The sequence below is a fragment of the Capricornis sumatraensis genome, chromosome 10 (assembly GCF_032405125.1).
Source record: "Capricornis sumatraensis isolate serow.1 chromosome 10, serow.2, whole genome shotgun sequence".
Taxonomy (NCBI): Eukaryota; Metazoa; Chordata; class Mammalia; order Artiodactyla; family Bovidae; genus Capricornis; species Capricornis sumatraensis.
In genome coordinates, this window is record NC_091078.1 from 89183200 (window position 1) to 89198329 (window position 15130).

The window sequence follows — 15130 nt, forward strand, 5'->3', positions numbered from 1 at the left end:
TTCTGTTTGGTACAGTAGTTCACACTTTAACTGCATGAAGAATCATTCTATCTGAATGTCCTACTAGCACAGCCAATAAGAACTTGACATCTTTTCCCTCAACTAAGTATTTACAGCTTACCTTCCGTGTTCTACCAATGACCCTAATCTTCCAGTGAGCAAAACCTTTAAAAAAAAGTCTTTAAAATCCTTTAAAATGTCTCTTATAGCCATCTCATCCTTTCCATAACCTTGACTATCACTACTAACGTATTCTTTCAGCTGCTGATAGCTTGTTTGTGTTCTTGGCATTGTATCAATAAGCATATATTATCTTACTAATTCTTTACCTCTGAGATTCCCAGGTGGCTCAGAGGTAAAGAATCCACCTGCCAGTGCAGGAGATGGAAGTTTGATCCCCAGGTCAGGAACATCTCCTAGGTAAGGAAATGGCAACCCACTCCAGTATTTTTGCTGGGACAATCCCATGTACCGAGGAGCAGGGGGTACTGCAGTCCGTGGGGTCACAGAGTCAGAAGCAACTAAGCACACACATCTTATTAATCCTCCCTATATTGTTCTGAGAGACTTCCTTTTGCAGACTTGAGGGCTACTGAGGATTACAAAATTTGCCCAAAGACACCCATCTCCTATCTTTGTCAGTGCAATATATTTTATATAGTGTTCCTAGCTTAAGTGTGCATACTATATTACATAAATCTAAAATGATTACCTATTGCTTAATGAATAAAGAGCTAATGATAGTACTGTTTCCTGGTTCTCACTTTTTAGGCCTTCCAAGATAAAACTTTACCTTTTGAATTTCTAGCTTAATCTTCTTTCTATACATGTGTCATATTTTAGCTAAATTGAACTATAGCTTTTCCCTGAGGTAGCTTGTATTTTTTTAATCTCTGCATGGTTTTGCTCAAACTCTTGACCCTCTAAACCTGAAATGTCTTTGTTTAAGTCATATCTATTCTTCAATACCTAATTCAAAAACATCTGGGACTTGTTTGGTGGTCCAGTGGCTGAGACTCCAAGCTCCCAATGAAGGGGGCCAGGGTTCAATCCCTGGTCAGGAAACTAGATCCCATGTGCCACAACTAAAACCCAGTGCAGCCAAATCATAAATTAATAAAATTATTAAAAAAAAATCTGCCTCTGTGAAATCTTTACTGGTCACCATAGACAGGTAATCTCTTCCCCCTTGGCAGAGGGGAAAAAAAACTACTTTGTGCTTTTTCCATGGTACCTGCCCTCCTTTTACATAATAGTCGTTTTTGTACTTTTCTTCTCTCTCTTAGTTTGTGATCTTCTTAAGGAACTGTGTCTTACGCATCATTTTATCTTCTCTAACACAATGCGTTATTCAAAGTAGGTGGTCAATAAATATTTGTTTAAAGAATAACAAGGAACTGGGCCAGAGTTTATTCCATTAGGATGTAAAAACTTTGCAAGTATTTTTGGAATGTAATTGCCTTTCAAATTGTATGTTGATAAACTTTCCAGTGTTTCATTATTATTGCGTGAAAAATATAACAGTGTATGTAAGATTTAGATTAGCATTTAACTCCTTTTAATTTCTCTCTTGAAATTTTGTATTAGAATACCTCAAAAATTGTAGGCAGATTTTTAAAACATGAAGTGTACCATTGGGGAAAACAGAATTTGATTATTTTCAACTTGTGTTAACTACCACAGATATAAATAAAGAATATAAACGTTAACTTATAGAAGGTAGATCTGTATGTTAGCTTTGTACATTAAGCTATAATTATTTCATCTTTGGGCAAGTTAGCAGGTTTCTATCTGGCAGTTATTATGATTGTTGTTTACATTGGTGGAAAAGTATAACTAGCTTTTTGTGTATACTTCGTATCTCAGTTTGAGTTTATAAAGGAACTTGCCATTAATAGTGAAGAGTTGATATATATGTATGTTTTTAATTTGTCACTTCTTTCATAGAAAGATCCTGCCTATTTTTATGGATATGTGTATTTTCGACAAGTTCGGGATAAAACTCTAAAAAGAGGCTATTTTCAGAAGGTAATTTTCATATACATTAGTGGAAACATTTTTACATCCTGGTTAGAATAATAGAAATTATTAGAATGAACAGTCTTTAAAGTTTCATATTTCATCTTTAAACATACTGGAATTTATATTTTATCTAATTTTTTTTTTAGATTGTAGACATCTGCCCTTAAATTTTTAACTGCTATTGAATTTTGCCTTTCTGCTATCTATGTGCTAGATTCTTGACAGTAAGTTACAGTTACTGTATGAAACTTTCAAAACTCAGAAGAATCTGTTTAATTTTCACATTTTAGAGTAAGGGAAAGAATGAACAGATTGTGATATAGTTACAACGAATAAAAGTCTGCAGTATGTTTTTTCAAAGAGCCACTAAATATACTTGACCAGCCTCTTAGGCATTACTGCTCCCACTCTAAATGTATAATTTTTTTGTTTCTAAATATATATATATATATATAAATATCAGTTAGTTCCAGTTTGATACCAGCTAACAGGGAGGGACACACTGTTACCTACTGTAACTAGAACATGCCCTGGCCATGTATTGATGCTTTGTGGAAAGGTGAAAAGTAATTTTCAAGAAAAATAGATTTTTTTAAAAATCAGCATAATCTATATCTGAAGTGATCACAGACTATAAAGTGACAATTTTTAAGAATGTGGCTAAAGCCATTGAACCCTAAAATATAACAGTCATAGGTTTTAGTTTGAAAAAGCATCATCATTTGCATTTTCTTTATTAGCAAGAGTTTATCTGGCTAATTCCTAATATTGCTTTGCTGACAAAAATAGTAGCTAGGCTTTGAAATTATCCACAGTACTGATTTGTTTATGGGAAATTCTTTTTCCTGGAGAGCAGGAAAATCTGTGACTATGTCTTTATGCTCTTAAAATTTAGTAATGAGGTTAAACTTCAGTGTTCTGCCATTCTAGTTTTATATTCCGTTTAACTACTGTCAAAGCCTTTTTATTTTAAAATCCACACTTTTTGCTGAATTTGGCTTGTTAGTAATTGATTACATAAGAAATGACAAACTTAAATTATAGTCATAAGGAAATTAAACACTGTTGTTTTTTTTCCCTTGCAGTCCTTGGTTTTAATCAGCAAGCTACCTTATATTCATTTTTTTCACACTGTGCTCAAGCAGATAGCACCAGAGTATTTTGAGAAGAATGAACCTTATTTGGAAGCAGGTAAGTTAAACATTGTATGAGTTATGTTCCTCTATAAAGTAGTTTTAAAATTTTTACTGGAAATGAGTGAAAAAAGATCAGTTAAGAATTTTGAGGGCTATCTGATGGACAGATGTCAAACTATGCTTCTGGCATATTTACCTACAAACAACACAGACCCTATCTTTTATTATCTCCTTTTGAAATACAGATGATGCTTATTTCTTGGATAATAATAAACAAATATTGAGTTGCCAGTTCTGATACTTAGAGTACTATTAAACAGAAATCCTATGTCACTTGATACAGAAAGAAGACTTCTGCTAGCTTGTGTGCTTTTGTAGCTGATTTTAGTAGTAATAAATAAGAAAACTTCTTTTAAAACCTATTCGTTTCAAAGCATGTGTTAGCCAATTTGTATCCTAGAACATTGGTGTGTATCTTGTGAAATATGTTATTTCAGTCCTTTTGCCATTTATCTTCCATCCTTCCCAGTGTTTTTTTTTTTTTTTTTTGCCATGTAGAAAGCAAAAAGTGGAGTGCTAATTTCTAATGTTCCATTTTTTATATTTTAGTATTTCCACTTATACTAAAGAAGTATTTTACTCTATTTTCAGCTTGTAACGATGTTGATCGATGGCCTGCACCAGTGCCAGGGAAAACATTATACCTGCCTATTATGGGGATAGTAATGAAGGTAATGATAGCTTGTATTTCATTTGTCTCTTTTTTTTCAAGAACTATAGGAAGTTCACACATGCATTTTGGTTTTTACCTTCCTAATAACATTCAGTCCTGTAGCTGCTTTCACTTCTTTGTCATTGATGTAAGGAATTACAGAGATACCACAATTTATCCTGCTGCACAAAACTATTTGTCACGCAGCTCCACAGGTCACCAGTCCTGTTTTCATCCTGTAGAGTGTGAGGATGGTGGTGTTATTCTTAAATAATACTTGTGAATGTGAATGCCACCTCCTAGAATTGTACAGCTTCGTGGTCCTCCAGAAATGGATGGTATTGCAGAGCACGTGTAGAATTGAGTATGAGTTAGTAAAATTTAAAAGAAATCAGGAAAGCCATTGATTGTCGTCTTATGAAATCTTTTTAATGTGTAATTTCAGGCTAACATGTCCGTCTGGGTATTGTTCTCTATTAAGCTGTGTGGTTTTTGTTTTTAATATAATGAGTTAACATTTTGTTCTCAGGGTTTGCGTGAATGTGCTCTAAGTGCTTTTGCCGTTCATTTTCAAGTTGGGCAATGTTTTCTCTTCAGATGTCCTCATTTCTGTTCTGTTTTTTCCCCCTCCTAAATAATCAAAAGTTGCTCTGGGTTGAGAGTTCTCATGGTTCCCTGTGAGATATATCCTGTAGTTTGGCAAGCTTGAGAGGGTGTGTTTGGGTGTGTGTGTATTAAGGAAGCAAAGACTGGAACAATAAGCAGGAAGCGGTATGTAGCTGATGTCCTTTTCTGTTTTTCAGCACATTTGCTTCTCAGTGGGTTAGTGATTTCTGTGTGTGTGGGAATGTGGAGACCTTGGTTCACTTACCTTCTGCTGTGATTGAAAATAAATACAGCTTTTATTTTGAATCTGACAAAAATGTTTTGTTTTCATGGCTTTTTAGGCATTGCTGAGTATACCTTTCAGCTTCAGGATAGACTGAGTGCTTCTGATCCCTCCTTGTAGTGACACTCACAAATTACTGTATAAAAAAAAAGGTCATTCTTTTGTAGTCAGAGTTATTTTCTTCTCTTTCAGGTCCGGATTCCCACATGTCACGACAAGCCTGGGACAACTCAAATAGTGCAGTTAACTCAGCAGGTAGTATGGTACTGTGGTAGAATAATCCAGCATATATAGTCTCTTTAGCAGAAATTTTCAACTAGCAAATTTAGAATTTCTTAGATTTATGTTGCATTTCTGAATATCACTGAAATATCCCATTAAATAATTTTTAATGAATTGATAATAAACATCCTAATGTTGCTCTGATTTTTTTTGTTGTTCTTTCTCTGGTAGACACTGGAGAACTCAGAATTTATACTGTAATTGGGAGGAAAAGGAAAAAGCTATCTTTTGAAAAAGATTAAACAAGGTTTGATTCTAACAAAACCTCTAATCTTAGAAGAATGGTCAACAGACTTCTGTTTTGGGGAAACTTAATCAGAAGGATTCTGTAGTTATGATTGCCTTTCATTTTCCCCACAGTTACATTTGTTTGTGGGTGGGGATGAATTTTTCATTTGAAATTATTTAACTGGTGTATTAGCACTCCCTTGTTCTTTGAATTAAAAGAAAATGGAGCACAATAGGAAGACTAATTTTGCCTGTTGTATATATCAACTAGTATTATGGAAGTATTTCATACGGTTGAAAATTAATCTGACATCTGACTACTGGATTAATGCTTTATCTGTAGAATCTGTGTCATCCTTGACCTTCTGCTGTGTTAGGGGAGACTGATAACACCCATTCTCTTTGTGGCTGCTTCTGGAGGGAGAGAATCCTAAAAGACAGAGAGGGCAACATGGCTTACTGATTATGAGTTAGATTTTAAAGACCAGTCTCTGTAAATTTCAACGACATCTTGTCTGTCTGTCTTTTTTATCTCCTAGGGAGATGCTCATATATCTGTTATTTTACCTACTGTTCATGAAGTGGATCTTTTCAGGTAAAGAATAAAAAATTTTGTTAAATTTCTTGTCTCATTTGCTCTATAATATTGTTATTAATTTCTTTAGAAAATGAATGTTCCTATATCAAATGTGGGAAAAATTGGAAAAAAAAGTCATTATGTTTCACACGTTGTAAATCAATGATTCGTTCCTGACTGCACATCATTTTCTTTGACTCCTAAGGAAATTTGTATATGGACACAGTATTACATGGTAGAAACAAATTTTTTTTTGTTTGATTGGGTGTAAGAACAGTAAATAATATTTTTTTTCCCAGGGATGGCTTTTTGGGGGACTTGCAGGTAGACTGGGAGCATAAAGCATGATTCTCCAGAATGGGAATATAAAAGTGGTGCTAAAGAAAGATTTTAGCATTTTAGACATTTAGCTCTGTCATTTCCCTACAAAGTCCTCATTGTAGTAATTAACACTGCAGTTAACTTAATACCACCGGTGTCTATTAAAGGTTTCGTCTCTTGAATATTTAATACTTATCTCCCTTTCAATAAAAACTACTTTATATAACAGATACTACTAGTACAACACAGAGCTTTCAGAGAGTGCTTCATCTTGTTAACTATACTCCCTATCTGTTTGTGCCCTTACTAATAACATATTGAGGGCAGGAGGAGAAGGGGACGACAGAGGATGAGATGATTGGATGGCATCACCAACTCAATGGACATGGGTTTGGGTGGACTCTGGGAGTTGGTGATGGACAGGGAGGCCTGGCGTGCTGTGGTTCATGGGGTCACAAAGAGTCGGACATGACTGAGCGACTGAACTGAATAACATATTACTATACTTCAGAGAAAAACTAGTTTGCAACTTTGATGCCTTAAGGGCATCCCACGATTAAAGTTAGTTGGTCAGATGTTTTTCATATAGGTCTTTTCCATTTTTCCTTTGCTTATTTTAAAATTATATATATAAATTATTGTTTAAAAGTGATATATAATTATATACATTATATATTTTAAAAATTATAAATTATATATATTCCACTTTTCTGTAAGCTCATGATTATTTCAAAAATTTATGTATTTATTTATATAAAATTTATGCATCCATATATAAGTTGGAAACACAAATTTACAGGAAAGTGGTCAATACAGTACAGAAAACTTTTTTTCCTAGAACCAATTTATAGTCAGTTGGAGACCTGATGCCCTGATCTTCCCTTAATACTTTACTGTCTATTTTCTACAAATAAGGACTCAGTGCAGCCATAAACACTGGGAAATTAATAATAATAATACATCTACTACTGAGATCACATTCAAATGTCGCCAGTTGTCACAATAATATCTCGTTCAGAGTTGTCTGTTGCATTTAGTTGTGTGTTTTCAGTCTCTCTTAGTCTGGAGCATTTCCTCAGTCTTCCTTTCATGCCCTGACATTCCTGTGGATTACAGGACAGTTATTTTACAGGAAATCCCTCCGCTTAGGCTTGTCTGGGGTTTACCTGTGATTAGATGCAGGCTCTCTGTCTTTGGTCAGGAGATAACCAACGCTTGCCTTCTTACTGATAATGCTCACTTTGATCATTTCATTAGTTTGGCATTCCCCAGCCTTCTCCATCGATAAGTTATTCTTTTCCCTTTTGTATTGTTTTTATTTTTGTGGGTTTTTTTTTTTTTTTTTTGCTCTTCCTTCACATATCTTTTCTTGCCTTTGAGTAGTTAAAATTAACTTTCCCTAACTTCCAGTCCACAAATTTGTTTTGTATTTTTATACTTAAAAGTTACTTGTGTTTTTTTTTTTTTCTTTCTTGTGTGTATATGTTTTCAACTAGGTAGATCAGTTGTGATTTTTATAAATAGATAAGTAATTTTCCTCTAATCTACTAGGAAAAATTTTAACCCGGCTAGGAGGAAACTGCTATATTAGTAAAAGTTACTAGATGTAAGTTAGGCTAGGTAATGTACCAGAGTTCTGTTCCTATATGCTTCTGTCTAATTCCAGGGCTACTGTAAAAATGTGCAGCATTCTGTAGGGAGAGGATCTTCCTAGGAAATCATTCTGTTGTTTGGCATTAGAACCCCACTCCATTGTGATTTCTTTTCATCCATCCTTTAATGATGAAAGCATTGACATTGAAATTAAGTACATCTAGTAAACATCCTTTAGAAAATTAATTTTTTCTTGTTTCCTTCAACATACTTAAATTCAAATGTAACAAAGCAATATTGATAAACTAGATGTACCGTATGGTATAGTAATTTAATAATTATCTTGTATGCTTTTATTGTTAGCCATTCTGTGTGTCAGTATATTACATTTAATTTTGTAAAAATTGGAATAAAATCACTATATATTTTATGTGGATAAAAGGAACTTATATCTCTATGCATCACCATATTCTGTGTAAATGGATTTGTATATCAGTTCAAGGTATACATAGCTATAAGAATTGTATCAATATGAAGTTTTTAGAATCACTATATAGGAACTTAAACCCTGGATGGAGAAGTAAGACTGTCTCTTCTGTGTAAACATCTTCCAGGTGTTTCTGCCCAGTTTTCCTTCATAGTCAGATGCTTTGGGAGCTGGTGCTGCTGGGTGAGCCCCTCGTGGTCATGGCACCGTCACCATCAGAGTCTTCAGAGACTGTATTGGCACTTGTTAAGTGAGTATATTTGGTTCCTGGTGGTGATAATTACAACACTTCACCGTCTGTAATTGTTTGCACACTCATTGCATCGATCTACACAATAACCCTGTGAGAAGGTAGTACTCATTATAGCGCTGTTTATTGATGAGAAAATTAATTCAGGCTCCATTAGGACTGGAACCATGTTTTGTTTTGTTTTGTTTCTGAATAATAGGCATGCTCATACTCTCTCATAAAGTTGGCACCTGATAGATATCAGTAGTGCGAACAGTCAGTGTCTAGTAAAAGGCATCTAGTTAGTGAATGACAGAGTCGGAATTTCACCCCAAGTTCTCTTAAATCCATTGTGTTTTCTGTATTTTAGCCACTCGGTAATTACATATCGCCATTGTCCTGAAACAAGCTTACCATTTATTGAAACAGATAAGTGATTGCAGTCGGATAAACTCTGTACAGAGGTTTTATAGTTATTGTGTAGCACCTTTAATTTCTGTCCTTTGGTTTACATGTGTTTCTTGCTCCACAGCTGTATTTCTCCATTAAAGTACTTCAGTGATTTTCGACCTTATTTCACTATTCATGATAGTGAATTCAAAGAATATACTACCCGTACTCAAGCCCCGTGAGTAAACAAAATAACTTTTATTGACCAAATATTAACCTTTATACCCAAAGCATTTAGAATTATTTTTGGTAATAATTTAAAAGTTTAAAATTTGAACTTATTGTGAGATTGATTTTGTAAAGGTACTTTTGAGGAGCAGCTGGTGATAATATCACATTTCAAGAGTCAGTGTCTTATTTTCTGTAAATGATCTGCTTTCCTGGTGGAAGCCATAATTGTTATTAATAGCTAGCTACCCAACTGTACTTTTAGTTCTATCTTTGTTGTTTACTTCATGACCTCTTACAGTATCAGTTATCTTTTCTTGCTCTGTAACTTCCTTTTCCTTCCCCGTCCACATTGAATCACCATACAAACATATAAAAATTCTTCTCAGTCTATAAAAGGGGAAAAAAAATATCTTGCCTTTCCCTCTTAGCTCTTGCTCTATTGCTCACCTTTTTTTCATAGCCTAGTTTCTAGAATAACAATAAAAATTTCCATTTACTGTCTCCACTTCTTGGTTTCCTAGCTGCTTCTCAGTTCATTGCAAGTTGATTTCTTCGTCTCTGCTGAAGTTGGTTTTGCTGAAGAAGACCCTTCTCACTGCCTCGAACCTGTGGACACATTATTGCCCTGTTTTTTCCTGCCTTCCCTTTTCTCATGACATTCAATCCATTGACCTTGAAAACCCTTTAATCTTTGATGCCATCTCACCTGACTGTCTGTGATGCGCTCAGTCTTCTCTGCAGACTTCTCTTCCTCTGCCAACCCCTTAAATGTTGGTGTTCTCCAGTACTGTGTTCTGGGTTCTGATTTCAGACCGATAATGCTTTCTGAACCATCTTATCTGGACCCACAGTCTCTGTTAACACCTACATAATGATGACTGAAATTTATCTTCTTAGTTCAAATCTTTGCAAGGTCTCGACCTCTATCCAAGTTTTTGTTTTTGTTGTTTTTTACTGTGTTGCCACCTGGATATCTTAATGTACCCAAAACTAAACATGTTCAAACTGAGTTCTTTTTTGTCTCCTCATTTTCTCCCGTAGTTCCATGCCTCTTCCTATTTTCAGGAATGGTACTTCTTTTTACTTAGTTATCAAAAACCTGAATTGTCGTAAATTTCTCCTTTTTAATATGCTCCACATAAAGTTTACCCAGATTCTGCCAGTTCAACATCCTAAAATATCTCTCATAAATTTGTTATCTTTTTCCAAAGCTCTTTTCCTACTCTTACTATTTCTAGCCTTTTTCATATCTGCTGTTTCTTTTCCCCAAACTTCTTCCCCTTTTTGTAGAGCATCTTCCAAATCCCCCACCCAAGTGATCTTTCTAGTAAGTACATTTTTATTTATGTAACATTCCTCTACTTGGTTCTCTAGTAGCTTCTGTTTGCCTACAAGATAACATCTAAATTTCCTAGCATATAAAGTTGGTACTTGGTGATCTGGCTAGCATCTGCCCATCTGCTTTCATTTCCTACTGTTCATGCTTCCAGCTTTTTGCTTTAAGAATGCTGAACTGTATGTAGTTTTACAGGTAGACCATGATCTCACTTCATGTCTTTGCACATACTATTCATTCTCATGTATCACTTTTTTTTCTTTTATACCCTTGACAAAAAATTCCTGTCATAACTTATATACTATTATATGTCAACTATACTTCAAAACAAAACTCCTATTCATCTTTCATATCTCTGTACACATGTCATTGTTTTAGTGAATCTGTCCTTTAATCCCCTGGCAGACATAGTTTCTCCTTTGTAATTCTTGTACATTTTATATCACCTTCACTGTATTCTAATTTCTGGTATTACAATTGGGTATGTATACCCTTTTTCCTGTGTGGTTTAAGAAAGACCGTGTCTTTTCATCTTTATATACCTCATGCCAAAAATAGTGCCTGGCATGTAGTTGATACATAGTACCAGTGAAGGAAAGGATAATCTATTGTTCACTCAAAATAAATTGTAAACTGATGGAACATGTGTTTTTTGGTGACTCTGGTTTTGTTCTGTTTTTATGTAGGCCCTCAGTCATATTAGGAGTAACCAACCCTTTTTTTGCAAAAACACTCCAGCACTGGCCACACATTATTCGAATAGGAGACCTTAAACCTGCAGGTAAAGTTCTTGGTGTTCTTGTTTCAGTGTGTAACGTGGATGAGCAGGTTTATTTCTTCCTGTTTGTTTTCATTGCTTGGTTACTTTTTAGTTATGTTGATGGCAAACTTCTTTGAGGCAACTGGAATAAAAGCCTTTGGAGGAGAGCATGACTTCCAATTAAAATATACAGGTTCTTAAATGTGTAAGCCATCATATCCTCCTACCAAAAATGCACCTACAGTGTTACATGAATTAATTATAACAAAATGAAACCTCAAAAATTTGAGCTTCTATATCTATCTATCTATATATATATATAAAAATATAGGCCCAATTAAATAAGATTTTCCCAACACTGCTTGAATAAAACCTTAAAGAAAGTTCAAGTTACTCAGTTTAACACAAAATTCTCAACTAGGAATTGAAAACAAGAATTATACATTTCTGTGGTACTGATACTGATTAAAGAAGTGGCCACAGGTTGTGCTTTCATTGAAAAAAAAAAGACGTAGTACCTCTCTGGGCTTCGCTTGTAGCTGCGTCAGTAAAGAATCTGCCTGCAATGCAGGAGACCGGGATTCGATTCCTGGGTTGGGAAGATCCCCTGGTGAAGGCAATGGCAACCCACTCTAGCATTCTTGCCTGGAGAATCCCATGGACAGCGGAGCCTGGCAGATTACAGTCCACGGGGTAGCAAGGGTCAGACACGACTGAGCGGCTAAACCACCACCACCTTTCCATGGTACCTTTCCATTCATGTTTAATGAATGTTTATTAAATGAGTAAACAAATTCTAACCACTGGCAATTTTGTTAACCTAAATGACAGTTTAGTGGTACCTCTGACATTTTCTCACTGGACATTCTTGAATTTTCTATGCAAATAGTTAAGATGTGAGCTATCCAAAATGTTCTTTTTAATGATTTTATGATATGTTACTTATAAAGACTTTTCTTTTGGTATTCGTGGGTATTATATTTAATACATTATTTAGATTATTTTATAAAATATCCTTCCTGGAGTATAAATAAATCTCATAAATGTATTAGAGTCAGGAAATAACATTTTAAATCCTGTTCTTTACAAATATTAGACTCTATCTTAGACTGAAATCCTTAGAAGCCTTAAGAAATAGGGGAAAGGGCAAAGGACTTTCCCTTGACAGTCAGATTTGTGTGACCTTAGGCAGAACAGCCCTTTAAGCCTTGGATTCTTTGTCTGCTGGGAGAGTTAAACACAGTACTTGACTCAAGGCACTCTGGAAATGTCAGTGTCTTGATCTTTTGACATTTCATTAGTGTTCTGCCTGATGGTTCAGAGCACAGCAGTGGCCAGAGTCTTATCTGTGAGAAGATATGGAAAGTTGGTTTTTATCATAATTTAATCTTGATATTTACTTTCTTATTTGAGTCCTATTAATCTAGACCATTTGATTAATTGTAGCATAGTAGACTACTGTTTATTGTCCTTTTTCAATGAGAAAAGGCTATCTGTTGGGGATGTAAGTATTATTATATATATTAGTATATTATATATATATTAGTATATTATATATATATTAGTATTATATGTAAGAAGCTTTTGCAAAGATCATTGGTAAAGTGGCATGAACTGATGAGCCTGCTTAACTTTTTAAGAAAATGCCAAATTGTTTTCCATGGTGGCCCACCAATTTACATTCTTAAATGTATGAGGGTTCCTGTCTCTTCATGTCACATCCCTGCCAGCATTTGATATTATTTCTTCCTGTTTTTTTTTCTAGTGGGTTTGAAATGCTGGCTTTAATTTGCTTTTTCCTAGTGACTACTGATGTTGAGTATCTTTCCATCTACTTATTAGTCATCTGTGTATCTTATTTGTGAAATGTTGGTTTAAATCTGTCCATTTTAAAATTAGATTCTTTGTCTTCTTTAGTTGTAAGAGGTCTTTATGTATTTTGGACACAGGTTTTTCTCAGATACGTGATTTGCAGATGTTTTCTCACAGAATTTGACTTGTTTTGTTTTGTCAGTGATGTCTTTGGAAGTGCAAAAGTACTTAATCTTGATGAAGTCTAGTTTATCAGTTTTCTTTATTTCTTTTATGAATTTACCTTTGATGTTTATCTCAGAACTTGTGCCTAGCCTAAAGTCATAAAGATTTTCTTCTGTGTTTCTTCTAAAAATGTTATTGTGTTAGCGCTTATATTTAGGAACCACTCCAAGTTAATTTTTGTGTATGATGTGGGGTTCAGGGTATAACATCATCTTTTTTTTGCACATTGATATCAAGTTGTCTTAGCATCATTTGTTGGAAAGACTGTTCGTTATCCATTGAATTGCATTGATACCTTTTTTTGAAAATTGATTGGCCATAAACATAAGGTTTATTTCTGGGCTCTTGTTTCTGTTTCATTGATCTTATTTTTATACTAGTATGTCTTGATTACTGAAATTTTATAGTAAGGTTTGACATCAGGAGATATAAATCTTCTACCTTTACTATTCTTTCTCAAAATAGTTTTGTCTCTTCTGGGTCTATTTTGGCTATTTGCATTTCCATATACATTTTAGGATAACCTTGTCAGTTTCTGTCCACTGGGCAGAAAACAAAAAGGTAATTGGAGTTTTGATAGGAATATATTTGGTTACACAGGGAATATGTAATCAACTTGGGGGAGAAGTGCCATCTTAAAGATACTGAGTTTTTCAGTCCAGGAACTTAGAATGTCTCTCTGTTGTTTAGATATTCTCTAATTTTTCTCAGCAGCATTTTGTCGTTTTCAATATACAGGTGTAATTATGATGTTAGATGTAGGTTTTTCATAGATGTCCTTCATCAGGTTGAGGAAGTGCCTTTCTGTTCGTACTCTGTTGAGAATGAGTATAATGAATTGGTGTTAAATGTTAAATGCTTTTTCTGTATCTGTGGAGATCATCATGTGGTTTTTGTCCTTTATAATAAAGTATATTGAATTGATTTTTTAAATGTGAAACTAACCTTATATTCCTTAAATAAATCCCATTTGGTATATAGTCCTTTATTATTATTATTGATACAAAGAAAAGTAAATACGTTTTCTTGTTCTGTGGGTTGTCTTTTCACTCTCTTGATAGTATCCTTTGATGCACAAAACCTTTTAAACTGTGATGAAGTTCAGCTTCTCAGTATTTTCCTTCATTGTCTTTGGTTTTGATATCACATTCATGAAAATCCATTTATCTTTTAACTTATGAGTATTGGGTATATTTCTTAGGATATTTTTCCTTTCTGCCCATTGATCTTGAGACCAGGACCACTGTAAATTTCTCCAGAGGTTGTAAAACTTAACAGGTCTGCTTGGAATCCCAACTTTGAAAATTCAAGACTATCTAAGTGGATCAGTAAAACTGCAGAAAAAGTATGTTCTGTCCAATTAGCTGGGAAGGCATAGCGAAACTGAGATTTTGCTCTCCTGGGCCCAGAAGCTTGTAGCTTTATCAGAAACATGTATATATATGTGTGTGTGTGTATGTGTGTATGTATGTGTGTCTAGTTTTAATCCTGCAGAAGAATCATTCCTCCTGTTATAAAGGGATTACTCCTTATGGATTGTACCTAGTTTTAATTTCACCCAAATCCTATTAAATGAAGAAACGTAATGCCAGGATAATGGCACTTAACAAGTATTCCTCAAAGAGAAAGTAATTCTACTACTGAATATTGGATCAAATTATAAACTGAACTTCTAACTAGAAATTGGGTTTGATGATCTCATGAAAGGTAAAACATTTCACCTAAATGTAGAAGATTCTTAGGCAGATGTGCAGAGGTGCAATGTATTATTAACAATGTGAAGCCCCTCTTTTATGTGCTTGTACATAACAGACATTGAATAAGTATTTTTTAATTAAAATAAACATCTATAATTGTAAGACTTTAGTTCATTTTCTGGCATTCTTGTTTTATTTTCCGG

The 15130-nt window shown here is 34.4% G+C and overlaps 1 protein-coding gene across 1 annotated transcript in view; it reads left to right on the forward strand.

The window, feature by feature from the left end:
- DENND6A (DENN domain containing 6A) overlaps positions 1–15130 on the forward strand; it is a 47311-nt gene that overhangs the window by 23390 nt on the left and 8791 nt on the right. Inside the window, exons 5-12 of the mRNA XM_068981926.1 lie at positions 1948–2028; positions 3108–3213; positions 3810–3889; positions 4952–5014; positions 5809–5864; positions 8375–8497; positions 9009–9104; positions 11120–11214. Of these exons, the coding sequence (XP_068838027.1) occupies positions 1948–2028; positions 3108–3213; positions 3810–3889; positions 4952–5014; positions 5809–5864; positions 8375–8497; positions 9009–9104; positions 11120–11214 (700 nt within the window). The remainder of the gene's footprint in view (positions 1–1947; positions 2029–3107; positions 3214–3809; positions 3890–4951; positions 5015–5808; positions 5865–8374; positions 8498–9008; positions 9105–11119; positions 11215–15130) is intronic.